We start from the raw sequence: 27,600 nt of genomic DNA on the forward strand, positions 1-27,600 counted from the left end.
ATATTTTAGTTTTTGATTTTTAATTATAAAAGTATCGTGATGAATTACTAACATCACATATTTTATGCATATTATTGTGTAATATTATTACGTTTAGCAAATAAAAATAGTGAAATTTTTGATACAATAAAGGTAAGTTTCCTATAAAATTTAATTCACTCATAACATATTTGCATAGGACTCCGTATTTTTTGTCCGGTAGATTCAATCTAATTTGTTTTGGTCAGAGATTCAATATTACAAAGATACTAAAAATTCGAAGATGGACAATTGTCATGTCCACGAAACGTATAATTAGGGTTGTAAAATCAATTAATAGTTTGTGGGAATACAGAGGCTCTCTAAGTCTGTAACTTCTAAAGTTCTAATTAACTTGAGTTTTCTAAAAATCATATAAATAAACTTCTTTATTGAAAAAACGACACAAGAAGGATGTAACATATTTTTCCCTATCGTAGAAGGATGTAACATGTTCTTCCCTATCGTATGAAAATAAGCAAGATGCTCCTATCAATCTATCATGCATTTATTGTGAAGCGATCCTATGTAGTTATATATACACTCCTGATTCTTTCGATATCTATTATTTAAAATATTACTAATCGAAAGACAGTTGATCATATAAAAAAACTAGAAAGATGTAAAATACTCGCCGACAAAATGAAATATAACATTTCAAGCGACGAACGTGTATGCACCCAAATTAAAATCTTATAAAGCTTGAACATAAACCAAATATAATCTTATTTTTCTTCTAATAAACGTGAAAATAAAACGTAATACTGACATGAAAACGTGTTCACCCTCCATAATCCGAAGCAAGATCGGTTAATACCACATGAACTAGACTATACAGACCGGTTCAGGTCAAGACTCAAGCACCAGGGGCCGCATCTTTAGCCCTACCATGGAAATATCCACCATACTCTCTAGCGTAATCTTTGACGTGAGAGGCCGTGTCATAGATCCGACTACGTGCATAATCCATCTGATCCGATCCAACCGGATGCATGCCCCGGTAATAACGGTACGTCCACGACCCCAAGGCCAACGTTCCAACAAGAAATCCAGCTACCGATAAGAACACACCAACAACGACAAAAACAGGAAGCCAGATCGGGCTCGAGATGATGATTAACGGAAAAAACACTATGAAGCCTATGGCTGATGCGGTGACGGCTATGCCGAGAAGGAAAAGGAGGGTTCCAACAGAGACGAAGAGACCGATGTAACTAAAGAGCTCTGAGGAGGTTGGTGAATGAGATCGGAGAAGGTAGAGAAGCGAAGCGTATGGGCTGTTGCTATCGGTGGTGCCACCCCCACCGTAAATGGGGAGATATTGAGCATCGCCGCTTGAAAATGTTTCCGCCATTTGTAGAGAGTGATTATTGCTTTTGTGTGGGTGACAAGAGAACAAAAAGAGGAAAAGGTAAAACATATGGAGGACAAATTTAGCTTTGAGGTGGCATTCATGCAAGGTTTGCAAACACGTGGAGATTGTGTCTTTGTTTTTAGTTGTCGTAGATCAAAATTTTGGTTTAGATGTGGCTTAGTATTGGTTTGTTTGGCTCGGTTTATTTGCCACAACAAGAACAACAATGTAAAAGACATATAGGATAAAGAGACATATTTTCATTTAATTTTTATTATATGTAAACATAATTATATTTTTGTAGTAGTATTATTTGTAAAAGTAATTTACCGTTGTTTATGAAATTTTTTATTGATAAATATATTTAGTAAGTGTATTGTTACATAATAATTTTGTTTTAAACGTGAAATTTTGTATTAACAAATAATTTTATTAGAATTATATATGATTGACTAAAAGCAAATATATGATAATATTGATTAACATTTTTATACAAATAAGTTTTTGAAGTTATCTTTACTAATCATTGATGGAGTTGAATTAGTTTATGATATTTAAATGTAATTTTCTTATACTATAAATATATTTATAATATTAAAGTATAATAAAAGACATGTTAAATATTTGGAAGGATTTAAAAATGTTAGTAATGGATCCGGATCTATTCGAATGGTTATTGCCTGACTCCAAACTTTTAGAATAAATGTTTTGGACCATGTATATCCATAGAATTTCAAATATGTTTCGGGTTGGATAAAATGCCAAAGACTAGAGCAAACCATGCGTACGAATCCCACAAAATCTGATATTCCCCAACAACTTCACGTCGTGTTGTTTTCACATATTATCTTATTGATTCAAACAAAAGTAAAATACCAAGTCAAACATATACCCGTTAAGTATCCCTCAAGATGTGGACAAGACTAACCAGACGTCGAAGTCTCTCACTCTTTTTAAACTCAAAACCTCACAGCATTCACAAGCAATAACAACAGAGCTCCCTTGATATCAATCCAAAAAATAAAAACAAATGAGTTCCTCAAAGAAGATCACTCTCGTTGTCATTCTTGTTTCGATTTATATGTTTTCATGTGTTTCAAGCACTGAGTTTGAAGTCGGAGGAGAAGATGGTTGGATGGTACCACAATCTAAGACTCACGGAGATATGTTTAACCATTGGGCTTCACACAACCGGTTTAAAGTTGGCGACACTGTCCGTAAGTGTTTTCTTTCTCTATATGCAGTTTTCATCTTTACATGTATATATGAACTTTTTTTTTGTTGGGATTCTTGATTTTTTGTGAAGGTTTCAACTACACGAAAGACTCAGTGTTAGTGGTGTCAGAAGAAGAGTATAAGAAATGCAAGGCGACTAAACCTCAACTCTATTCGAACAACGAAGACACGGTTTTTAAACTAGACCGTCCTGGTTTGTTTTACTTCATTAGTGGTATCTCCGGCCACTGTGAAAAGGGTCAGAAGATGATCATTAAAGTCATGGAGACTGAGTCTTCACCAGACTCTCCTCCTCCTTCCTCTTCTTCCTCGTCTTCATCTCCATCTCTCCCGACTTCAACTCACAAGAAGAGCAGTGCGTTTAAAACCTCAATCCAGTGCAGCAGTTCTGGCTTTCTTGCCATTGCAGTTCTTGTTGTTTCGATTTTTGGTTTGGCTTAGTCACGGTTGAGCATTTGTTTCATTCATCATTAGGCTGCATCGTTCTTACTTCTTGAGTTGTGACTTTCCAAATAAATACATTGACCGGTCTTGGTTTCAATCAACATGTTTCATTTCTTGTAGCCTTAATTATTTTGTTCTTTTACATTTTCTTATATTTCAACTTCTTATTTTTTGGGCAAATCCCCTATCATTTCTAAGTTTTTATTGACATTTAAAAAAATTCTCAAAATAGTATATACTCCCTCTGTTCCTTATAGATCAATTTTTTAGAAAAAAAATTTGATTTAAAAAAGATACATTTTTTACATTTTCAAGACATTAATTAATGAAAAATTATACTTTTCAAAAAATACAATTGTGTTTAATAAAATTTCATTGGTTAAAAGTTATTGGGAATAATTAATTAAGAAAAACAATGTATTGGAAAATACAATTTTAAATGTTTTTTTAATAAAAGTAAAAAAACTATAACATGAATCTTTTAGGCAAAAAAAAAGAAAATTAATCAATAAAAATGTTAAATCACTCTACATCCTAAACTCTAAGGAGGGCTTATTGAACTGATAATTTGGGAGGATTTCGTCAAATACAAAATTCAAAGGATTTTTATAAAAACTCGGGATTTAAACAAAATTTTAGGAGGTGGTTAAAATGGATTTAGGAGTTTCAGATATGAATAACTTTAAATTTCTTTTATAAATTAACCACAGAAAATCTGGAAACAAACATTTCTATCACGAGTAAACAAAAACTTTAAATATCTTAAGAGACTCATCATCACACTGAATAATACTGCAACATATGAATCATCATCAGATCAAGTAAACAAAATTTTGTTAAAAGAACATAACTGAACCATGTTAAGTGTATATCTAGTAGTGGGTCCAGGAACCGACATGGTGAAAACGTCTGCGACTAGCGTTTATTGACAGTGGTCGGGAATGATGATAGTCAGTGGTGATAGCACAGCTTTATGGGATCACATAGGGTAATAGAACTACATCTAGTCGCATTCGTAATTTTTGACGGATGATAAGATGAAGAGGATGAAATCCCTTTTTTATTTTTGTGAAATACCATCTCATTAGGTGGTATTTGCTCTAACTGAATTTTGACTACAAAATTTTTTTCAGATAATCCAAAATAATTCTTGATAAATATTATTTATGAAATTTCAATTTTCCAATAAGGGGTGATTTAATGGGATTTATACAAATGATAAGTTCAATAACTATGGATTTGTAAAAGGTTTTATAAATACTAAATCCAATAAGGTAAGATTTGCCAAAAACCAGAATTCTTCCAAATACCTAATTCAATAAACCCCTCTAAATCCTAATATACCCTAAATTTTGATTACTCAACTCAAATCTATAAATATAAATTTTTCTTTTTATCCTTCAATAAATATTATTTTAGAAAATTTCGTCAGTGTACTAATTTTTGAACAAAAACTTGGTGATTTTAAGAGTATTTCTTAGTTTTTTTCTTATATAATAAAAAAAAAGAGCTGCCATAGATTAACCAAATAATTCTTATAACAACCCAAAGATCTGAAGTATTACAAGAAACGCAGTAACGTTACTCTTTAGACAAAACTTGGTGGTAACTAGTAAAACAAAAAGGCAGGTCGAGAACACATCATGCCTCTTTAGGTGTGGACTTGCCTTTGCCATAGGGACTGTAAGGAGAGAAGCCATTGCGGCCTTGCTGATTCCTCGCCTTCCTCACCTTACCAGCTCCGCTTTCTATGTTCAGATGCACTTTTGGCGGCGAAGAGAAGCAGAACGATAGAGCAACCGCCTGTGAACATCCCATTACAAAAAAATATGAAAACCCTTATCATCTTCTAACCTTGCAAGAACCATATAGTTTATTTGTGTGTGAACATTACCTGAAGATCAAGTCGGTGAACATTGAAGATGTCTTTCAAAGAATGCGAGTTGTATGCTGCGATGTAAGCCCGGTACGCTTCCTTGGCTATCTTGTTCAGATTATAGTCGTTGGCAACATACTTCTCCTGCAGGACAAGAGCAATAAACGATGCTCTTATCACAACGCATCCAATTTACAAATGGGAAGTTATTCACACACAAAAAAGACTGAATCAGAACTATTACCAGAGCAGACCGAACATTCAAAAGCTTCTTCTCATTGAACTCAAGCTCTTTCACAGGTACTTTTGCAGCCTGCATGTTAAGAGTACCAACCATTAAAACAAGTTCAAGAACAGTTCAAGAAAAAAAATCCAGAAACTATTCAAACCTTGAGGTAACGAATAAACTGAAGCTCTTCAGGGATCAAGACAAGCAATGCCTTTCCCTTTGCTCCTTCTCCACGGGCTGTTCGACCAACCCTATGGATATACTCCTGAAAAACAGCATCACCAACCAACAATCTAAGGACTAAGATGCACACAAAACAGACATAATGGGATATAGAGAAACCAAACCAAAGTACTTCTCATACCGTTGGCTTGTCTGGAGGATCATACTGTATAATCCAATCCTACATTTAACAAGATCCAGCACAATCTTATTTCATTAAACTATTTGAGTATATAAGAGCGTTAATAATCAATGCTAGAAGAATACGTACCACGGAAGGAATGTCGAGACCACGAGCAGCAACATCAGTACACAGCAAGATACCTTTCTCTGCTTTCATAAAGTCGAAAAAGGTTTTAGTTCTTCGGTTCTGATCCAGCCCTCCATGGATGTCACAGCTCTCGACGTTGATGAGTTTCATGATCTCGGCGTGGAACTGAACCGACTTGCACGTCGAGAAGAAGACCATTATTTTCTTGTTTAGGTTCTTTTTCAAGAAAGAGATTAGAAGGAGAAGCCTTTTCTCGCTCGGAACAACACAGTAGCCTTGCTCCAATCCTTCATTCGTCACCTAAGAGTTTTGGAAACTTAATTAAGTAAAATCTCCATGGCATGCTTCTTAAGATTTTCATTATAAGTGTGTTTCTTTTGATTCATACCTTGCGTCTACCATCATCGACATCAACAAGAACAGGAGACGTCAATGACACCCGGGCAAGATCTTGAACCTGCAATGATTCACCAATCAGTAAGCATAATTAAATAACAGCAAGTAAACTAATAGTGACAATATAGCAGCTAAAGAATAGTACCTTGGAGGTTTGGGTGGCAGAGAATAGTGCGGTTTGCCTAGTCTGCAGAAACATAGTAAGAGCTTTAATCAGAACAAAATCTAAACCATAGTAAAGCCAAACGCTCTGGCACATGATTTGCAATGCTATTTCTCCAGATGGTTTCAGCTGAAGGGAATAGCAATACCATAGCATGTTGCTTTAAAAGGAATCTTTCATACTGGAAGGTTTGAAGGCACAAAGAGATAATTTACCTTCGGTAAAATCTTTAGAATCTTGTTCATATCTTCCTCAAAATTTTCTTCCAGTATCCTATCAGCTTCATCGATCACAAGGCACTGCAATTTGATGGAACAAATATAAAGATTAAATATCCAGTATTAGTCATATAACTATAAGTACAGGTACAACCCAAGCTAAAAATATATATAATTATAAACCAAAGATTCTGTCGTTTTCCCTCTTTTATCCTATCACAAAGGCCGCGGAATGAAGACAGCAATAAGCTTCTGTCTATAGTTCACCTACGGCTCTTCAACTATAATTGTTTGTCCATGTGGATCAACAGTAATAGTATTCTAACTTCTACTTATCAAAAAGAAGACTTGCCAATTAGAAGAATGAAAAGGAGAGTACCTTGAGGTGTTTATATATGAAACCCTTTGTATGTTGAAGATGGTCAAGAAGACGCCCAGGAGTTGCAATCAGCAAATTAGAACCATTCGCAATACGTTGTGCTTCTGTCCTTCTGTTATTGCCACCAATAACCATGCTGACCGTCAGCGAATGGTGCTTCAGTAGCTCCTCCGCCACATTTTTTGTCTGAAAATATCAAAAACAGTACAATGAGTCATCTACATCAAAGATGAGAACAAGACAGGTTTGTTCTACACGGCGCACTGCAACAATTACAAGACTCATCTACTCACGATGACAGTATGGTAGATAAAGAAGGCATTTTACCTGGATAGCAAGTTCTCTAGTGGGGCAAATAACGATGACACCAGTCCCATTACGAGGAGAGAAACGCTCTTTAAAGAGCAGCTCCACAGACGGTATGAGGAAAGCAAGGGTTTTACCGGAACCAGTCCTGGCAGCACCAAGAACATCTTTCCCTTCCAAAAGGGGAGGAATAGACCCAGCTTGAATCTAAATGATAGCAAATGATTAAGACATTGTTTTGCAAATCATGTCTAAACATCAAAAACAAGGTTCAAGATGTTTACGTACTTGAGTCATGTGCTCAAAGCCCATCGTCTTGATAGCTTCAAAAGTCTGCTCAGATAACTCCAAGGATTCAAAAGTCTCATTAGTCATTATCCCTTTCCCAACAACAACCATCTTCTTCTCTTCATCTAGTTCTTCTTCTTCCTTTGCTTCCACCTCTTCCTCGGTTTTGTCTTCTTCCTGAGACTTCACTTTCTTAACCTTCTTTTCTTTCTTGTTTGGGATTTCATCTGCGTTCTCCTCTACCAAGTGTGTTTCTTCTTCTTTCGTCTTCTGAAGTTCACTCTTTTTCCCACGGTTACGCTTTCTTATCCTCTTCTTCATCTCATCACTGGACTTCTTCTCCAGCTCAACCATGTCTGAGCTCCAAATCCCAATCAACCAACTCTCTGCAGCAAATTTAGATTCTAAAAAAACCGTGAATTTAGATTCTAAAAATCGAAGCCTTAGGATTGTAAACCAAACCAAGGTGGGTGAAGATTGTAATAGCTCGTGTATTACAATAGAACAGGAAAAGTTTGTACTTACATGTAGAAACGAAAGCACTCCAAGGATTCGCCAGCTAAGAGAAACTTTAGAGAGATATCAGAGTGACAAGGCGGCGCAGAGACAAGACAAGGTTTAGGGTTTAAACGAGTCTTGTAATAACTTGTAACAAGTTCTGTTTTGGGCTGTATTAGAATAATGATTTTTAATCCGGTATAATATTATAAAGAATTCATAATATAAGGACTAAAAAAGAAACTAAAATATTGGGAGGGCCTTTAAATGCAAAAGTAAATTTCATTTTCTTCGCCGCTGTGATCATCAGACGTCTTCTCCTTCTCCCTTTGATTCCGATCAAAATTTCACGGTGGGTGTCTGCCGTCGCTAACGGTGCCATTCGTTAACGGTAGATTGCTCTATAGAGTTATATAGAGAGAAGGAATTTGAGTTTCTCATTTTCATCGGTGGATGTAAAGATGGTCAACCCTAAACGCATGTGAAGAATCTGATGCCTTGTATCGATCTTCAAGCAATCTCGGATTGATAAAACTGAGATCTCAGTGGAAAGGCCGTAGCTTTAAGGGAGGAGGAGCTGATGGTTCTGATCTGCGAATCAACAACGTTGAACCTAGCCTATGATTAGAGATTTCGAATATTCTCTTGCGCCTTGGGTTTCTTCTATAAAGAGCAGATTTTGAGTTTGTGATTCTCAGCTTTTGCTAATCTTCTGATCGATCTCTGAGGAAGCCATGGAAGAATCTTCCCAGGTTAGTGCATTCTCTTCAAGATCTCAACTTCTGATGCCTGAGGGTGTGGATACATTCTTGAAACTAGTTTTACTACCCGTTTAGGAGATCAAGATGCTCATAGTTTTGCTTTGGAATTAGCTTATGAATGTCAGGAGAATCTTGTAAACTAGTTTCAGAGTATATATAATTGGAAAATATAGGACAAAGAGTTCAGACTTCATCCAAAATGGCATTATATATGTGATGCAAATCCTTCATATCTGAGCTAAGGGACTAGCTTCAATAATGGGATCAATATTTAGTAGAGATATGTTCAGGTAACATTATAGAGTTTAGGCAATCATGGAGCTGGGATGTCTTGGTAGTAGTTCTAGTGTTTGTGTGTGTTTACACGTTTGATACGCTAGTTACTGCATCTGCTACTGATGTTTAGGTGACCATTGCATAGTGGGACTGTTCTCTTGCGTAGGTTTTAAAGAGCGAAGTGAGAAATAGCGTTAGGCACTGAAAATATAACTGTTTCTTTGTTTTTTTCTCCAGGGTAGTTTTGTTACGACCATAAACGAAGAGTATGAAACAATTTGCTGGGGCTGTGGACTAAACCTTGTTCTTCCCTCATACGCACCTGTTTTTAAGTGTGGCTGGTGTGGTGCAATCACCAATCAGAATCCAGTCAGACTTGAAACCAGAAACTTCGGGTTGAGACGTTTCCGCGACCGGTGTTTTGTTGTTATTCTTGCTGTCTTTATGCTCTTTGTCATATGTAAGTTCCTCCTCTAAGTAGTCCAAAAGGACAACATAAGTTTTAGAAATGATATACTCATTTTGGAAAGGAACTGCAGGTGGTGGGATTTGGGCAGCCTTTCCGGTCGTGTTTTCGATCAGCTTGGCTTGTGGGATTTTCCATTCCGTTGCAGCAGTGTCTCTGGCGATATCAACACTATCAACATTCATCCTTGTTGCTTTTAAGTGCGCCGGGAAACCAATAGATATTGTTTATGGAACCCACCCTGGAGTAGGGAGCGGCGCACTTAACAACTACACCTTTTGTCACCACTGCTCCAAACCAAAGTCGCCTAGAACCCATCACTGTCGCACCTGTGGCATGTGTGTCCTCGACATGGATCATCACTGCCCCTTTGTAAGTCTCCTTGCTTCACATAGAGTACTTGGTTACTAAACTTGTTTACCTATACCTTAAGATGTGCTCTAAGGCTAATGACTCTCTCATTATTTGCAGATTGGTAACTGTGTTGGTGCGGGCAATCACAAAAACTTCATCGCCTTCCTTATCTCAGCGGTCATAAGCACAATCTACGCTGCGGTTATGTGTGTATACACCTTGATTCATATCCTGCCACCTCTGGAAAACCAAGCAGCGTATGCATCCGACATGGCACATGCTAATAGTTTGTCTGTTCTGAGAGTGGTGAAGAACATCACGCTTGCTTACATAGCCAACGCTATCTTCGTCTCTGTACGAGGCCTTGTTCTAGTATACCTCTTTGTGGCGAGTTTTTCAGTGGCGATTGGGCTGAGTGTTTTGCTGTGGCAACAGCTTAGCTATATCTATGAAGGCAAGACTTACTTGAGCCATTTGAGTTCTCAGGGAAGCGAGGAAGATGGTGAAAAGAGCTGTGGGAATCTTTTAAAGTTTTTTGGATGTCCGCCTTTGATTGAAAGGTACTTGCCGACTATAAGGAACTTGAGGAAGAGACATAAGACATGAGAAGAGAATGGTGAGCGCAAGATGTTCCCCCTCCTGCAACATTTGGAGCTTGTTTTTGGTCATTATACATTAATCAGACTTGGAGCTAACAGGTAATGAAGATGAGCAAAGTTTGTATCTCGTTTGTGAAAACTCATGTTCATAGAAGATGGTTGGTACATTTTGTTTCAAGATTGTAAAATTTTGCTTCCCTGACATGCCTTGAATTCAATAATAACAGTATCCGTGGAGTCTTTGGGAAAAGTGTTTTCTTTCATCTATTTAGTTTTATTGATCCAAAGAAGTATGAACAAAGGGGATAACAAACAAATCAACATTGTCACAACTAGATTAGATCTCTGAGATTTGATCTAACTTTCCATATCACTATGTCGAGAAAGAGAAGTGGAAGATTCTGAATGCAAGGGCATCTGCAATGCTTGTGTAAGATGTAGTATGGCCTGTCCATTTCCAAGAAACTTTGCTATAGTTGCTGAGATGTTGCTGATCTGATCGATTTAAGAAATATTATTTTTGGAGTGGAAAATGGAATAATACATTGGAGTAAAACCTTACTCCATTTTGGTGTTGCACCATTTTGGAGTAAAAAATGAGATAATACATTGGAGATGCTCTAAGTTGGGAACTTGAGAATGATGTATATATTGTTCAGTTTATGTTTTCAATTATATTATAAGTCTACATATATATAATCTATATTTTATGTATAAATACTTTGATTTTTGCTAATACTTTTAATATTTTGTATACAATTTGTGGAATCTGAAAAGTGTATGTTTAAATGAAAATATTTTACTATTCTTACTACATATGTTTAAAACTAAAACCATACATATCAAAATTTCATCTATCAAAATTTTATACATAATAAAATTTGTATTAAATAATAAAAATATAACATTAAATATGGTGAATTCTTTGTTTTTAGACAATTCTCTTAAATATCTATTTTTAAGTTTTTGTCACCAAAATAATCTAATAAAAAAAGACTAAAATAACCTTTTTAATTTTGAAATTTTTAGTTTTTATTTTCTAAAATTTGAAACTTCATCCTCAAAACCTAACTCATTTTTTAATTGAAAGCTAATTTTGTAAAAGTAAACTAAAAAGACAAGGAAATTTTCTTGTTTTTTTTCTTAATTATTTTATTATATAGAAAACAAAATCAAAATATGTTCAACTGAGAGAACACGACAAGTTTGATTAGTTAATTACATTCGAACCAGACCTTATCTTCGCAAACTCAAACCTCTCCTCCTTGCCGGCGACGCTTCTCTACTGATAAATCATCAGCATCATCTCAATTCTCTTTATCTTTGCCCTCTCCGTCAATGTCGATTCCCTTGCCCCTCACTTCTTACTCGCCAATCTCAACTTCTTCTTCTTCTATTTCCCGAACCTCTTTCGTCCCTCTCACCCTTCGCCATCGTAATCTCTTCTCCGATCAAAATGCCAGCAGGCGTGTATTTATCACCTGCTCTTCTTCTTTGTCCTCCAACAATGGCTCAACTCCAGAGCCCATGAATGGGAGGTAGTATTAGTCTTAAGCTGTTAACCTTTATGCTCACCAGGTGTTTGTGGAAATTCCTCAATGATGACACTTTTGGCTATAGGGTTTAGGATTTGGCTAAAACATATTGCAAACTTCTATTTTGTTGCTGGGTTGAAGTAAATCTTAACACTTTTGGCTGCTCTTGTTAAATTGTTGTGCCATCATCTGTAATTTTCAGTGGGTTAAACGGCCAGTCATCGTTTCCTGGAATGCCTTCGTTCGATGGAGCATCTAACCCACCACTTAAATGGAGAAGGGTTTTGCTTAAAGTCAGTGGTGAAGCTCTTGCTGGAGACGAGCAACAGAATATTGACCCAAAGGTTTTTGTGGTTGCAATAAACCTCCTTGTTTATGCTTTCTTTTCCAGAAGCCTGATCCAGTTTCTCACTGATTTAACTAGGTTACTATGTCCATTGCGAGAGAAGTTGCAGCAGTGACTCGGCTTGGCATTGAGGTTATTCTCCAACATTTTTTATTCTTCTTGTGATGGGTTTCTGTAACCATGGATTTAGCGTTTCTTTGTGGTTAGGTATTAAGCTTTGAGCTCTTTCCTAGACAAGTTGATTGACAAAATGCAATTTTAGTAGGTGAAGAAGTTACAAACTGTGTTGAAATCTAAATAGTTTCACTTCAAATTTACAAGAGTTATGAGCTTAAAGTCATAAGACAGAGAGATCTATGCTTTAAACATACGTTAAGGATGATGATGAGTCCCCTAAGCTCTGTATTGATCTTCTTACGATTTTACAACAGGTTGCGATTGTTGTTGGAGGAGGAAACATCTTTCGTGGATCCACCTGGGCTGGCTGCAGTGGCCTTGATCGCTCCTCTGCTGATTACATCGGGTATCAAATCCATTCTTGACTTCTTGTGCCACACGAGCTTCTCTATCACAATCTTCTTGTTCCTCTTACTATCTGTCTTTTTTGGTCTCATTGGTTCATCTATAATCTGACAGGATGATGGCAACTGTGATGAATGCAATATTTCTCCAAGCGACAATGGAGAGCATCGGCATCCCAACACGTGTTCAAACCGCTTTCCGAATGTCTGAAGTCGCAGAGCCTTACATTAGAAGACGAGCAATTAGACATCTAGAGAAAGGCAGGGTTGTGATATTCGCAGCCGGAACAGGCAACCCGTTCTTCACAACTGATACTGCAGCAGCTCTTCGCTGTGCTGAGAGTAAGTTTAAAAAAAAAAAGATAGCTTCTGTGTTAAAGTTTCCTCCAATTATTTTATTAAACGCTTTTTTCCCACAGTTAACGCAGAAGTAGTACTAAAAGCAACGAACGTTGATGGAGTCTTTGACGATGATCCTAAAAGAAACCCAAACGCTCGCCTCCACGAATCACTAACGTACCAAGAAGTAACCTCAAAGGATCTCTCTGTGATGGATATGACTGCTATCACTTTATGCCAAGAAAACAACATCCCAGGTTTGCTTTTTCAAAACACACTCTCTCAAAACTTACATATGATCATCTAAAATGCCAACAAGAATGTTTCTTTTGGTCACAGTTGTGGTTTTCAATCTGTCTGAGCCTGGAAACATTGCGAAAGCAATCAAAGGAGAAAGAGTTGGCACATTGATTGGAGGAACTTGGAACTCTATTGTTACTGCCACATGAAGAATCTTCTTCCTTAATATGGTAACTTAGGTCAGGAGAATCTTACAACTCCTATATATATATAGCTTGCAGAAACCTCTTTACTTCCTAGGAACGTTATCTGTCTGAAAAGTTTTGGAAGTTAAATGAGATGTTATATAATATATAGTTTACATTACAAATACACAAAACTCATTTAAAACCCCTGGACTAATTTTTGGATAATGTCAAGTTAATAAAATTACATAAAATGTAAAAAAAAAAAACTAATAATCTATTCTCTAAGGATCCCAAATGTGACTGAAGAAATCAGCAAAAGTTGGTGACGCAGACGCTGCCAAACTAGCATAACCAGGGCTCATTAATCCTGCCGGCGAAAATAATCCCGGCGGTAACGCCGGCGAGAACAACCCACCTAGGTGAAACATCGGAGAGAAAATTCCGGCAGGAACGGTCGGTAACATAGCCGGAGACGGCGAGAGTATTCCCGGCGCATAGCCACTTAACTCAGCTGCTTCTTCCATAGCCGTCGAGATTTCCACCGGTTCCTTTCCTCCTCTCGGGCTAGCATTCTCCGTCGCGGCCAGTCTCGCCGCCGGTGACACATCTCCGTCGTTTCTTGATTCGAGGAAGACCTCGGAGGAGATCCCGGTGAGACGCTGGACGACGTTCATGAAATCGGAGGTTGTGGTGTGCACGACTTTCGGCGAGACGGCGTAGATAACCACCGGCTCTCGAGGAGCGTACGGTTGAGCTTGGTCGCGGTGATGCTGAGGAGGTGGAGCAGGGTGCCTGGGAGGTTTCTTGATTTTGTGAGAGTCTTTGTTGACGCTTAGAGGTGAAGGACGAGGGCCACAGATCTGAAGCTGACGTTTTGGAGTCTGTTGATCGGAAGGATTACCGCCGGCGAAGTGCTCCCACGGATCCATTAAAAGCTTGGGGAGAGCTTCTCTCGTTCACTACTTTTTGTTGCAAGGATCCAACTTGTTTCTTCTCTGTGTTTGGTCTGAGAAATTGAATGGATGTTTTGACGACGAGTATATTGACCAAAACATCAACACACAAAGTTATTTTTGTTTTCTGAGACCGATTAGTTTGACTTTCAAAATGTTGACTTTTTGTTTCCATCGTCTGGACGTTTATAAGCACATGCTCAATTTAGGAAATTTAAAATTTGTCAAAAATATGTTATAGCTAAAAATGTGTGATTCTCTACTTAGATTCTTAGAATATGCAAAATAATCATAATGTTCAATCATTAATTTATTTTCAGGAATACAATGAAAGAAAATAATTTGTGTATTGTATTGTATAGACACCATTCTTATCTCAAATGAATAAAAGTCTGTGTATAAAGTATAAACTATAAACACATACTTTTAACCTGTCGGAAATTTCTTACCATGTTTGATTGGGTTATTTTGTAAACACGTAATTGTTGTGATTGGTCAATTTTGGTGACTTTTTGTTGTTTCTTCTCAAACGAAAAATCCGGTTATTGTTGATCCAAAAATTAGTAAATCCGGTTCTTCGATTCAACTTGGAAGCCATTTAGAAATGGGTCTAAAGCCCGAATATTGCATCCAGTTAAGCCCAACCGAATAGTTAATTGTTAATCCAGATCAATCCATGATTTAGTTGGGCTTTATCCTCCTTCTAACAAAAAAAAAACTTTGCCAATCGAATGTTGAAGGAAGTACCATTTCAAGCATACGATATCTATTAACCATTTTACTGTTAGATATCTGAACACATACGATACACATTAGCAAAACTGATCACACTAGCAAAAACAATTCTCATGATTTACAATATTTACGTTCAAAATAGTGTATAACATTTATAAAAATCAAAACGGCGTAATATGAGTGGTGTTCGTCTCGTAAGCAGACAAAACAGAAGCAGATGTATTCACCTTCAAAACCTTTATCAAATCCTTCGCCATCTGTCTCACCACCGGCGAGCAGCTGCTCTGAATCACCACTAAAAGCTTCGTCACGCCGTTACATCTCACCACCGTCTCCTTCGCCCTCTTATCCTCCCTGAACACGTAGCACAAACACCACAAAATCGTCACGGCGTGCTCCGTCGCAGTCGCCGAAACTTTCAACAGCTTCCTCACCACTCCTTCCAGGCACCTCCATCCGTCTCCGCCGCAAATCTCCGACCTACCTTCTCGGTTTGACGACAGTGTCTCCAACAGTTTCAGCGACTTCTCCGTCACGGCGACGCTCGTTGTCTCCGTGAGGAGAATGTCTTTGATCTTCGTGATCGTTTTCTCAGCTACTAGCTTCGATCTCACTCGTTTCGAGGCTGAGATCGTGATTAAAAATGATAAACTCGCTTCCATCAAGGAAGGATCCGTCTCGGAGCTGATTGATTTGATCAGCTCCGGTACGATCCCCTCACGTTCTGAGATGATCTCTTTCGACTTCTGGTCAAACGAGATCATCTCCAAGACCCTAACGGACTCGATTTTCGTCTCCAGATTCCCGCGCCGAATCGCTAGGAGAAGCGCCGTTAAGCAACCGCCAACGTCCGTTAACATCAGCTTCGATAAACGTTCACGATCTCTCTCCTTCCCTCCCTTGATGATAGTATCCAAAATCATAATAGCCAGAAGGCCTAGCTTGATCTTCGCCGTGGCGCGCGTGCCGCCGTCCACGGCGGCGATGATGTGGACCAGCATTGGCGCGAAATCCTTTCTCTTCCAGAGAAACTCTCTGTTCGCCTCAGAGTCTTTCGCGAACCGAACGATTCTCGAGAGATTCTCCAGACGTATCTCGTCGTCTTTCTCGAGAGACAGCCTCCTCAACGACTCAGTCACTTCCTCCACCGTTAAAATCCCTCGAGGCGGAGAGACACCGGCGCGGCGGCCGACGGAATCGGACCAGGCTTTGATAAGCCGTTGAAGAGTGAGGTTAGGGACGAAATCTTTTGTCCGGAGAATCTGCATAGTGGCGGGACACGTGTTGTTGCCACCGTCGAGCCACCTCTGGATACTTGCACGGTCGTAGGTAACGCCCGTGCAGAGACTAACGGGAGATCTCATCACGTCGAGAGATATAGGACACCGGAACAAGCTAGGCACCGTAATGTACGTCTCTGTTTCATCTCTCCCCATTGGTTTAGAGACAAAGGATGATGATGGTATTGGTAAGTGAAAGGTGTGGAAGGAAGTGAGGAGAGGTGGTTTTAAAGACAGAGTCAAACGCACGCTTGCGTCACCGTTTTGAACTTAAAAACATACTCTTTCGTAATATTCAAAGACATGACAGTTTCATATATATAAATCTTGATATACTATAGTAGAGTGTATATAAAACGTTAACGAGGTGGAAAATTCAACTGACAAGTAAGCCATCTATAGTATTTTATTTAATACGAAATAATTGAGATGTTCAGCTAATTTCTTTGGTATTGGGTCAAAAACTCAAAGTTTGTCTTGCTCGGTCAAATGTTGTTGTAACCGGTGGTAGATCAGCGTTTTGATGGGAGCATTGACCAACGGTGCGACTTTTACACACGTGTGAGTTAGGAGGCCAGAAGTGTGTGGATGGATAATAGTGGGTCCTATATTTGTGCATGAGGGCCTGGTCTGGTCTGAACTTGTCAAGAGAACGATGCACATGGACTTGGTCCATATCTGTCTTCTTCTTATTACATCCATTTTTATGAAATTAAAAGAGTATTTATCAGACACCAAACAATCATTACAAAGCATTGTGTTAACGAAGAGCAGAGCAATGTGAAAGATGACACTGGTGGCCATGGCGAATAATATACTTAATTTGTGTTAATGATATCAATTAACAAATTGTGTTGTGGCTTCCACTGCGGATAATAGAAAAATATGGTTTTATTATTCGAGCGAAAGTGTTTGATGCCGGGAGAAAAGCAAAAGCGTATTTTTTTTGTGGGTTGTGTCATCTTCTGGTCAATATAATGTTTGTTAGATCATTTAACGTGAGCAACAACGTATATAAATTAGAAAAGTATTCGAATATCCATAACACTATAGTTGTCTAGTATAGTATATGGTTAGACTGTCTAATGAAGCTGTATAATTGACTAGCAAATTAGAAGATATATAACTATTGATTACTCTTTTTATATTTGTAAGATTGATTATTTTTTAAAGAATTTTATACATAATAAAAAACAATCAATAATTGTCAAGTAAGTTTAGGTCCTTTTGTTTAGGGTGCATTTTTCTTTAATGTTTGTTTATTAGCTCTCCCTTAATCTTGATCCACTTTTTTTTTTATCAAAATCTTGATCGACATTTGTTTTTTTTGGCATGGATAACTAATCGATGATCTATATAATTTCTTACTTTCAAAGAAGGGTGACCGAAAATTGCCTAAGGGTATCTTCAATCTCACTCTATTTTTCACTGTAAAATAGAGTTTAGAGTAAAAATACTCCAATGGTACTCTATTTTCTATTCTATAATAGAGTAAAAAATGGGTTTACTCTATCTATAGAGTAAGTTGTTTTTTTGTTTGTTCATCACTCTATTTTCCACTATAAAATAGAGTACCATTGGAGTATATCACAACTCTATTATAAAGTTTCTCTATTTTAAAGTAAAAAATAGAGTGAACCATTGGAGATGGTTTAATAGAGAAATCTAAGTTAGGTGCTGCTTACGAAGGTGCTGCTTACGAGTCATTTACTTTTAGTAATTTGTGTGAATAAGTTTCCCGTAGCTAGGTCAAATTTTGATTAAACTTAATTAGCATAAATAAACAGAGAATATCACGAGTAATAGTCGTTTAAAAGAGCGTAAGATTTACCAAACTTTTACTAGAACTCGACAGAGTACCGGTACCCTTTGAAAGTATAGCATGTCCGTGTTTTTATAATTATGAATGGTAGTCAAGTACAGTATCATTTGATTTAGAAAAAAAATTATCGGTTTAATTATTCTAGAATCGTTATAGTACCAGACGAATGAATTGAGTATATTCTAACTCGTGAGCATATAATTAAACTTGATAATTTGCGTATTTAGGGTAAAGTTGTACCGAATGAAAGTTAAAATATAATGATGCGAATGTGCATCATTGTCTACAATTAGCAATTATGGCAGATCGGTAAAAATCTGCGCCAATTTCTATGATCTCAGCTTTAATAAATTAACTTAGTAATCATCTCCTTCATTTCATGATTTTCATCCATTATTGTTCTTGGTAGACAATGATTTTCGTTTGCCCTTATATGCAAGGAACCTTCATTTTTTTTTTCTCTTTGCAAAATTTGCAAATAAATGTACTCGGGGAATGGGTTTCTCGTTAATTAAATTGTATTGCTATAGAAATCTACAATGGCGAAATGGGTAAAAAAGCAATCACTTCATTCCTCAAAAATAATACTCCTTCCATTTTAAATATTTGACGTTTGAGAATTTTTTTTGGTTACACGACTTTTCAATTTTTTTATGGAAAGTTTATTAATAGTTAAATATTAATGTTCTATGAATATTGAATAATGATATTATATTTTATTTTGGTCAAAGAACAATGATATTATATATTCTGTTTTATTATTTGATTGAACTGTGGTTATATTTTTAAAACGACATATATTAAAAATTAAGTAAATAGTATTTTTTACTCGTATTAAAAGTTACATTAACTATGTATAATAAATGCATTATTTTGTTATCAAAGTTCAAAAGTAATATAATAAACTTAATTAATCTTCTTAAAGATTAAAATTTATTACGATTAAGTAATTTAAAAATTAGTTTAAAATAAAAATTCTATTTTTGTTAAACAAAATTTTCCAAAACTTGGTTCTTTGTGTAACAGAGATAATATATTTTGCGGAAATCACAACATATTGCAAAGATGAACACATATTGATCTCCGTAATTCTGAATGTATATGTGATTTGATCTGCTTTATCCAGATCAATGATTTTAATATTTGATTTGCTTCGTCACTATATCATATATCGTAGCATATGAAATTTTAACCACATATTTTCTCCATAAAAAAAATTATATTTCATAAATTCAAAAATTTCAAAAAGGTAAAATACATAAACTAAGAAAGAAAGTGTAAAACAATAACATTGATTCAGAAAAATAAATGTGATTGTTTAAATAAAATCTAGTAACTAAACAATTAATTTCGGGGGATAAATTTTTTTAAAACTTGGAAATATAAAATCATTACATAATATATATATATAATTATTTATATATGCATATATAGATTAGATCGAGTGGATATCCACTTTTTAACTTTTTGACAGTTTTTGTGAGTGATTCATTTTTAAATATATTAATTATTAGTATTTACTTTATTACTTAGTATAATTATAGATATTCACCTTTTGTTGCTAATATCTAGCATATGTAACCAACTCGTCAAATGCAAAACACAATTCTGCATGAAACGTATTCAAAACTAGTTCTCCATAAATTGATTGTCCAAATAGTTCAAAATAAATACTGGGTCCAAGACAGAGGGATGCAGAAGAATCGAGTTCCAAAAGTGTGCGGTTGAGTTTCATTATTCAAAGGGGTAGAGGCAACTATTTTGCATCACATGCAAAATATAATCATATGCATTGTCATGTACGTGTTCGAAGTCAACCTCAGATCAAATTTCTAGAATTTTGTAGCAAACTTTGTCAGATCTGACCAGGTTTTTTTTTCACTCATATTCGGCACTAGGCTGTATTGTTATGTTACACACTTTACTAAGTATATAGATTAGCCATGTATAAAATTGTGCTAATGTTGTAGGACATTCATATCATTCAGAGGCTGCCAGGAGTATGGGCAACTAGTTTCCATCACATGAAAAGAAAAACATCAGATCCCAATTCTTAGTGAGTTCTGTGACAGAATTTTTGTAGCGAAACAATATATCAGATCTGACGACCAGCTTTTCTTCTTCAACTCACGTTCGGCACTAGGCAGAATTTTTATGTTACACATTCTACTAAGTATATAGATTAGTCATGGATAAAATTTGGCTAACATTGTAGGACACTAATATTATAAATTTTAATAGAATGAAGGTAATAAATTTCTAATGATGAGTATATTCACACGCTACGGGTAATTAAGGAAGATGATGAGGATGAGATGAGGAACCGTAAAGTAACATATATAATGTATAATGATAACTCATTCGCGTGCGATTACATATAATTCCATAACAAGTTATTTTTGCTTATGTTATGGAATAAAGATCATCCTTTTGTTCCTTAATATACGGGAAATCTTTTGATCACAGTTATATGTAATCAAGAGAAGTAAAATCTATGATTGAAAATGTCGCACGTACATACACATTTTCTTTAGTATACACATTTTCTTTGAGTAACGTGTCGCTATACATATGTAATGCAGTATTATTGGTAAATATTTACTGGATACTATTAACATTGTAACATTTTTGGTTGATATATAACCAAAATTATGATCTTATACTTTGGGTCTATATCCAATTTTTTTTTTTTTTTTGAAACAGGGTCTATATCCAATTTGACTAATCTTTTCTAAACATAAAAACAAATCTCCGAGTTTCATAATTTGTTTGGATGGGATACTCTTTCTTTACATCATCAGATCAGTACACGGGTTTGAACTATATTAATTATATTGTTTATTTGACGTTTTAGTTGGAAAACCAACGTTAGTTATCGATAACTATAGAGTAAAAAGCATCACTGTATATGCGTTAAGTTCATCCCACATAGTCTGATTTGTGCTTACTAAAACAAAACATGTCAAACCACTGTATTGATAAGTTCAATTTTCTTAAAATTTTATCAATACGCATGAAAAGAATAAGAACTCTAGTAGGCAGTTATGTGTCTTAAATGTTAAGTTTATATTAGAGACAAAATCGCCACATCGGATGTTAGAAGATATCCTAAATAATATGTAAGATAAATTATACTCTATATTTATCACTAATTAGTTTTAAGTTTGGAATTCATCTAATTTAACTGTTTATACGTGTATATATATATATATATATACATACAAGTTTTTGTGTTACTGAATCACAAACTCATGTTTATTCTTCAGGAAACTTTTTTAGTAAAGTGATATAAGTATCCATAATGGGTACTTGAAAAGTTACATTTGATGACTGAAAAACATGGCAATTATGTTTTTTCTTATCAAAGCAGGCAATTATGTCATAATTCCCACCGTTTTATCTTTTTGTAATAAATAATCTGATATCGAATCAGCATGAAATTTGGCAATAGATGTGGAACTATATACTCCAGTTAAATGGATAACCGATATGTTTGTGTAAGATTCGAGTCTGTAGAGAGATCGATCTATGCTCTAGCAATATCTCAATAAAACACTCTATTCGAATGCTGCTGCTGTTGAAAAAATCGAAGTCCACCAAAAGAAAAACTTGTCACCATGTTGAAATCTTTTATCATATTTCTACTGGAAACGAGATTTGATATACTATGAGCATTGATCCGGTTTGAGTTGGTATTCATCTATGCCCATAAAGAGATCTATTATAGTGTGCTGCCAAATAACTTGCTATATTATAAATGGTTGGCTCATTTGTACAAAGCGTTGGCTCATCAGACTCTACAAGTGGCACTAACCATATAAAATAACATTAATTAATTAAATATAAAATCTAAAGACAGAACAAATTCTGAGAATATAATAAAAAGGACAGAAGAACTTGTTTCCACTTTGTATCTTCTTAACCTTAACTTTGGGGACTAGGGACCCAAAAACCTTTCTTTATTGACCATCCATATTGCTATTATACACTTTTAATTCTCTGTCCATTTATATGTTTCAATGCATAAACACTTGTCTGCAAAACTATTGTGTGATCATATAAGTACGCATTGGATAGGCATAGGAGTGTAGGACAGTACGTCTGTTGTATATAATTAATTTCTGATACATTTTTCACGTAACATTAAATTTACAAAATCCGAGAGACAAATGACATCATGAAGTTGGTGAGAAGAAGTACGTATACTAATTTTAGTATGTTAACATACGGTGATACGGTTTTCAAAATACTGGATGGAAGCAAATCATTTTACCTTTTTTCTCTGTGGAGATATTAGAAGTGGTAAATTTGTAACAAATACACTAGCAGAGATTGTGGGAAAAATATTTGTAATGAATTCTTAAGTAACATAAAAAAATAAAAAATTGTTTCATAGTGAAATTTAATGAAATACAAAGTAAACACATGCCTACAAAAATACTAATATTCTCGTCTTTTCGTTTTAATACTACCTGTTTCCTTATAGTCTGTTTCTCATGCCCCCCGGGCCACCTGACACTGCATGTATATAAAAGAATAAATTCCAAATCTATGATTTTCTATTATATAAAAAGGGATTCATTTTCCACGCAAAAGAGAAACATTTTTTTTATAAAAAAAAAATGTATTTACACAAGTGATTGTTCAGTTCATGATTAAATAAATAAAATGCAATAAATTAATGTTCAGTTCCCTTTACCTTTATTTAGTTTGTTGGCCATTATAATTGTTTCCAGCCAAAGAGAGACCTATTCAAAAGGGGTTGCTTTCAAAAGCTCATCTCTCTCTGAATCTACTGACCTCATTACTACTTGCCATCTTTTACTTCATCGAAAATCCTCAACGAAAACCCACTTCCCCAAAACTGAAACAAACAAAAAACACACCTATTGATCTCTTCCTCTGATTCAGACTTGAAACCTAGAAATGGTTCCTACATATCCACATTATTGGAGAAAAAGATCATCAGTAAACCCGCAAGCTCTTCTTCCTCTGATGATCATCTGCTTCTTCTTCATTCTCCACTGCGACGCTTCGAGAGCCTCGTCGCCATCAAGCGTTTTCTATAGAAATCCCAATAATGATCACAACAAACACACTATGAAAAGAGGCCATTTCTTAGGGTTCTTGCCAAGACACTTCCCTGTTCCAGCTTCTGGTCCTTCACGAAAACACAACGACATTGGTCTACAAGCCTTGTTGTCTCCATGATCTCTCTTCTCTGTCTCTCTAGAGTACTTTATATAATATAATGTAATGCATGCACTCATACACAAGATAACAGTAGAAGACCATTCATCGATCTCTGATGTTTGCTTTGACATGTACGTAGGGTTTCAGATGTTTGACCTCTTCTAATTGTTCCTCAGATCTTTTTTGTTATTTTTTGGTTTATGTAAACCTCTTTGGTTGAGTGTAGAAGTGAAAGATAATGTGAGTTACTATTTTTCTTTTGTATTTGTAATTAAAAGTTTACTAGATGAGATATTAGATGCAACAATCTCGTTACTTCATTGCGTAATTGACATCGTTAGTATTTTTTACCTAATTAATTGATTTATGAATTTCTGATAAAATCAAAGATGCGTTTCGTAAATTTTAATTGGTAAAAAATGGGAAATCATGGTATTTTGAAAAAAGAAAGGCCAACAACTTCATTACCATCTAGAGAACACCGTGGGTCATCTCTTTTACTCGTTCAACCAATGAGCTATGAAAAGGAGAAAACATATTTTTTGAAAAAAGCAAAAGAAGAAGAAGAAAAATAATATTTCTTAATTCTTATTTTTATTGGATGAAGAATATACTATATTATAATTATATAGTGAGACAATAGGCAGTTCATGAATAGGATAGTCCAAGAAATCACGCAAAGGTTGGTTTATCAGCGTAAATCGTAAAAATAATAATAGCCTTCGTCAAGTAGAGTGTCCAGTAACCCAACCCGCCACGCCCGGACTGATTTGACACTCGTTTACGTTTTCTTTATTGATCGATTTTTTTTTAAATACTAGTTTTGTCTTTTTTTTTTGAATGAAAAATACTAGTTTTTGTCAACTTTAAAATACTATCAGTAGTTGCTCAAAAAATACAATCAGTTTAACCAAAATTCATAAAAAGAATCATAATTCATTTGCTTGACAAGCATATATTAAAAAAAGAAAAATTATATTTGCTTAAGAGAATATGAGATTTTTTTGGTCAAAAGAAAATACGAGATTTAAAGAAAGATTAAGTACGTATAAACAACTAATTTTTATAACGATTATTCTAATTAAAAAGTCATATAAATTTTCACATATATAAATGCATGTACATTCCACTTTGAGTTGTTTATTACTGTTCAATGGAAAAGATGATTAAATAGAATATATCAGAATTGAAAAAGACCAACCTACACTAGACAGAGAAGCCGAAAGATGTGCCACCAAAAGACATAGAAAGAGCTAGCTCACCAAAACTATATAAGTTAATCTAGATAACGAGTTTTTATTGTTTTCCTTTTGAATACTTTACGATCTTCATATCTAATATCTTCCCTAGACATTTACATATATCAATATTTAAGTAAGTTCGAAATTATGTAAAATGATGACTCGTCAAATCTCCTATATATTAATTGAGAAGCATTTGAAAAGATGTAACCTCAATTTTGTATTAATTAAAAAAGACTCTTTGCTTATGTGGCACATCTAAATGCCTTCTAAATCTATTTTCTAAGAATTCTAGAGCACCTAATATAAAGTATAGTTCAATCTAAAATTGTCCCGTTTTTCCATAATTATATAACACTATAGAACATTATATTAACATAAAATATAAGAAGTATATATTCTTTCCTTAAATAAAAGCTACGGAATTACCTAATATGATTTACATATATAATGCAATTAATGATTATGAATAATAAAGATTTGATAACAATTTTTGCATCCTTCTTCATTTTTGTTTAATTTTATATTATTTAAAAAATTAAACAATCACATTAACCATATAATAAAAATAAATAGATTTTTTCTTATATCTTATATTTTGAGGAAACATTATATGTTATATTTTTTTTAAACGGCTTTAAAGTACAAAAATGGGGACACCTTATATGTTATATTTTTCTTATATGTTAGATTCTTTCTTATATGTTATATTTTGAATTTTTTAAAACGACTTTAAATTACAAAAATGTAAGTTTTTCTTAAGTATATGATTAAAAACATTAAAATGACTTGTATCAATTCGATGGTTAGTCTGAAAGCTTTTAAAACCATATGGAAGATAAAAGTCAAAATAATTCAACTGTGGAAACAATACTGTTCACTTTTTTCAAGAATGTGTTCGATGAAAAAAATAAGGTTTTTATGTCATAATTTGTTTAATGTCCACTAAAGAACATTATATTAACCTAAAATATAAGAAGTGTGTATTCTTTGCTTAAATAAAAGCTACGAAAACCTAATATGATTTACATATATATGATAATTAATTATTATGAATAATAAAGATTTGATAACAATTTTTGCATTCTTCTTCACTTTTGTTTTATTTTATATTATTAAAAAAATAATCACATTAACCATATAATAAAAAATAAATTTTTTCTTATATGTTATATTTTTGATTTTTTAAAATGACTTTAAATTACAAAAATGAGGAAACTTTATATGTTATATATATTTTTTAAAAACAACTTTTAAAATGCAAAAATGATGACACCTTATATGTTATATTTTTCTTATATGTTAGACTTTTTCTTATATGTTATATTTTGAATTTTTTAAAATGACTTTAAATTACAAAAATGTAAATTTCCTTAAGTATATGACTAAAAATATAAAAATGACATGTATCAATTCGATGGTTGATATGAAAGCTTTCAAAACCATATAGAAGATAAAAGTCAAAATAATTCAACTGTGGAAACAATACTGTTCATTTTTTTCAAGAATGTGTTCGATGAAAAAAATAAGGTTTTTATGTCATAATTTGTTTAATGTCCAATCCGATCAGCCCTTGATAAATTAATTATAATTTTGTTCCATAATTTTTAATAAAAATTGATCCGATAATAAATTATATAATAACAACAAAAAATATTGTATATGTATAAATAAAATGATCAAATATATAAATTATCGATAATATCTATATATATAAAGAAATGTTCGCCTCTCTCCCGTGAAGCCACGTCATCAATTCGTGCGTTCTGGGAGTGACACGTGTCCCATTTTATATTTAGGGCCAAAATAAATAAATGCAGTTAAAGGTAATTGAACTCAGCACCTCTAGCACTGGTAATTTCTCTTAGAACCACTAGGCTAAAGTCACTTTTTATAAATATGTGGCCGCGAAAATACTTATTATCGTGTCAGCTGGAAACCCATGCTTCTTCTGTTTGTGGCCAGGGCCGACACTGAACTGACGTCAAAATGAAGATCGTGAAGTTAAAAACTTTGCTCCAAACAGTTTTGCAATATTTCCAACCTTTATAACTTGATGCATATAATATATATCAAAATACATTTGTTGTACACGCTTTTATTAGTTTTGCTTTTAAAAGAAGGATTTACACTTATAAATGTTTTGTGCCAGTGAAGTAATGGTTGAAAAATCTCTATACATATGTCATTTTAAAATAACACTCAACTTCTATATATAGTCAATACATATGTACATGTTATATTCTAGACTAAATATTTTCTCTTTTAAAAATATAGAAAACAATTTTTTTAGTCTACAAGCAAATGTTGTACAACAAGTATGCATTATACAAAATAATATATATTTAAAATCCATACACAAAAAAAATAAAAGTTGTTATAGGCCTCTTTCTGACACATGCACACTCCACTATGAATAAAAATTAAAAAAAACAGTATTGTCATCAAACTTTATCACAAATCCACATTTGTACATCTATAATTATGAGTTAGACAATTAGTTAATTTGATACAATACCAAAGCAAGAATAATCGAAAAACAACTATAGCACCGCATACTAATAAGTAAGACATAACAGATAACCAAATTCTTGAATCTTAAAATAAATTTCAACTCGAACATTTAGTGAATATCAAATTAACTAATATCCCGCCCGTAGGGCGGGCCGACCCTAGTATACAAATAAACTTGCGCAGATCTTATCCTAGTTGGAAGAGTAATGGCGAACATGCATGATTCGTACGATATGATGGTACGTATAATGGCCGTAAAGAATGATTTAATTAATATCCGTTAATTCCGCGATCGATTCTTAAATTACAAATACACGTATGTAATGTACCTTCTTAATT

At 34.5% G+C, this 27,600-nt stretch overlaps 8 protein-coding genes across 9 annotated transcripts; 4 read left to right on the forward strand and 4 right to left on the reverse strand.

Moving 5' to 3' along the window:
- Positions 1-693: 693 nt before the first annotated feature.
- Positions 694-1,418, reverse strand: LOC106444109 (oleosin G). The gene has a single exon (XM_013885627.3). It carries the CDS (start codon positions 1,370-1,372, stop codon positions 875-877), a length of 498 nt encoding a protein of 165 aa, XP_013741081.1. The 5' UTR covers positions 1,373-1,418; the 3' UTR covers positions 694-874.
- An 877-nt stretch (positions 1,419-2,295) lies between these two features.
- On the forward strand, positions 2,296-3,223 carry LOC106444108 (early nodulin-like protein 1). Its single transcript, XM_013885626.3, has 2 exons — positions 2,296-2,589; positions 2,679-3,223. Exons 1-2 carry the CDS (start codon positions 2,403-2,405, stop codon positions 3,047-3,049), a joined length of 558 nt encoding a protein of 185 aa, XP_013741080.1. The 5' UTR covers positions 2,296-2,402; the 3' UTR covers positions 3,050-3,223.
- Positions 3,224-4,568: 1,345 nt separating this feature from the next.
- Positions 4,569-8,111, reverse strand: LOC106439550 (DEAD-box ATP-dependent RNA helicase 51). Of its 2 annotated transcripts, none has more exons than XM_013881026.3 (13): positions 7,926-8,111; positions 7,401-7,786; positions 7,134-7,319; positions 6,807-6,992; positions 6,425-6,508; positions 6,192-6,233; positions 6,039-6,107; positions 5,651-5,950; positions 5,522-5,560; positions 5,318-5,422; positions 5,173-5,241; positions 4,947-5,072; positions 4,569-4,855 (listed from the first exon to the last, which is right to left on the reverse strand). In XM_013881026.3, exons 2-13 carry the CDS (start codon positions 7,752-7,754, stop codon positions 4,694-4,696), a joined length of 1,722 nt encoding a protein of 573 aa, XP_013736480.1. In that variant the 5' UTR covers positions 7,755-7,786; positions 7,926-8,111; the 3' UTR covers positions 4,569-4,693. The 2 variants fall into 2 exon arrangements, with proteins under 2 accessions (XP_013736480.1, XP_013736479.1); XM_013881025.3 differs by having other exon boundaries at positions 7,401-7,804; positions 7,926-8,055.
- Positions 8,112-8,199: 88 nt separating this feature from the next.
- LOC106439549 (protein S-acyltransferase 11-like) lies at positions 8,200-10,621 on the forward strand. The gene is made up of 4 exons (XM_013881024.3): positions 8,200-8,650; positions 9,173-9,395; positions 9,475-9,773; positions 9,873-10,621. The coding sequence occupies exons 1-4, from the start codon at positions 8,633-8,635 to the stop codon at positions 10,359-10,361; spliced, it is 1,029 nt and encodes a 342-aa protein (XP_013736478.1). The 5' UTR covers positions 8,200-8,632; the 3' UTR covers positions 10,362-10,621.
- Positions 10,622-11,544: 923 nt separating this feature from the next.
- Positions 11,545-13,687, forward strand: LOC106439547 (uridylate kinase-like). Its single transcript, XM_013881021.3, has 7 exons — positions 11,545-11,892; positions 12,092-12,233; positions 12,314-12,367; positions 12,667-12,758; positions 12,872-13,098; positions 13,176-13,352; positions 13,435-13,687. The coding sequence occupies exons 1-7, from the start codon at positions 11,693-11,695 to the stop codon at positions 13,542-13,544; spliced, it is 1,002 nt and encodes a 333-aa protein (XP_013736475.1). The 5' UTR covers positions 11,545-11,692; the 3' UTR covers positions 13,545-13,687.
- LOC106439548 (protein MKS1-like) lies at positions 13,662-14,452 on the reverse strand. Its single transcript, XM_013881022.3, has one exon. It carries the CDS (start codon positions 14,450-14,452, stop codon positions 13,805-13,807), a length of 648 nt encoding a protein of 215 aa, XP_013736476.1. The 3' UTR covers positions 13,662-13,804.
- A 773-nt stretch (positions 14,453-15,225) lies between these two features.
- LOC106444107 (U-box domain-containing protein 29-like) lies at positions 15,226-16,980 on the reverse strand. Its single transcript, XM_013885625.3, has one exon. It carries the CDS (start codon positions 16,645-16,647, stop codon positions 15,373-15,375), a length of 1,275 nt encoding a protein of 424 aa, XP_013741079.1. The 5' UTR covers positions 16,648-16,980; the 3' UTR covers positions 15,226-15,372.
- Positions 16,981-19,610: 2,630 nt separating this feature from the next.
- On the forward strand, positions 19,611-23,826 carry LOC111214642 (protein IDA-LIKE 4-like). The gene has a single exon (XM_048776499.1). The coding sequence runs from the start codon at positions 23,240-23,242 to the stop codon at positions 23,522-23,524; it is 285 nt and encodes a 94-aa protein (XP_048632456.1). The 5' UTR covers positions 19,611-23,239; the 3' UTR covers positions 23,525-23,826.
- Positions 23,827-27,600: the final 3,774 nt, after the last annotated feature.

Source organism: Brassica napus, chromosome A3, assembly GCF_020379485.1.
Source record: "Brassica napus cultivar Da-Ae chromosome A3, Da-Ae, whole genome shotgun sequence".
In the NCBI taxonomy this organism is placed as follows: Eukaryota; Viridiplantae; Streptophyta; class Magnoliopsida; order Brassicales; family Brassicaceae; genus Brassica; species Brassica napus.

Coding starts and splice junctions, on each gene's coding strand:
- LOC106444108 (XM_013885626.3), top strand. CDS start 2,403: ATGAGTTCCTCAAAGAAGATCACTCTCGTTGTCATTCTTGTTTCGATT. Junction 2,590..2,678: donor TAAAGTTGGCGACACTGTCC/GTAAGTGTTTTC, acceptor TTTTTTGTGAAG/GTTTCAACTACACGAAAGAC.
- LOC106439549 (XM_013881024.3), top strand. Junction 9,396..9,474: donor CTTTATGCTCTTTGTCATAT/GTAAGTTCCTCC, acceptor AAGGAACTGCAG/GTGGTGGGATTTGGGCAGCC. Junction 9,774..9,872: donor TGGATCATCACTGCCCCTTT/GTAAGTCTCCTT, acceptor CATTATTTGCAG/ATTGGTAACTGTGTTGGTGC.
- LOC106444107 (XM_013885625.3), bottom strand. CDS start 16,647: ATGGGGAGAGATGAAACAGAGACGTACATTACGGTGCCTAGCTTGTTC.
- LOC106439547 (XM_013881021.3), top strand. CDS start 11,693: ATGTCGATTCCCTTGCCCCTCACTTCTTACTCGCCAATCTCAACTTCT. Junction 11,893..12,091: donor CCAGAGCCCATGAATGGGAG/GTAGTATTAGTC, acceptor TGTAATTTTCAG/TGGGTTAAACGGCCAGTCAT. Junction 12,759..12,871: donor TCCTCTGCTGATTACATCGG/GTATCAAATCCA, acceptor ATAATCTGACAG/GATGATGGCAACTGTGATGA.
- LOC106444109 (XM_013885627.3), bottom strand. CDS start 1,372: ATGGCGGAAACATTTTCAAGCGGCGATGCTCAATATCTCCCCATTTAC.
- LOC106439550 (XM_013881026.3), bottom strand. CDS start 7,754: ATGGTTGAGCTGGAGAAGAAGTCCAGTGATGAGATGAAGAAGAGGATA. Junction 6,993..7,133: donor CTAGAGAACTTGCTATCCAG/GTAAAATGCCTT, acceptor TGATATTTTCAG/ACAAAAAATGTGGCGGAGGA. Junction 5,423..5,521: donor ATCCTCCAGACAAGCCAACG/GTATGAGAAGTA, acceptor GCTGTTTTTCAG/GAGTATATCCATAGGGTTGG.
- LOC111214642 (XM_048776499.1), top strand. CDS start 23,240: ATGGTTCCTACATATCCACATTATTGGAGAAAAAGATCATCAGTAAAC.
- LOC106439548 (XM_013881022.3), bottom strand. CDS start 14,452: ATGGATCCGTGGGAGCACTTCGCCGGCGGTAATCCTTCCGATCAACAG.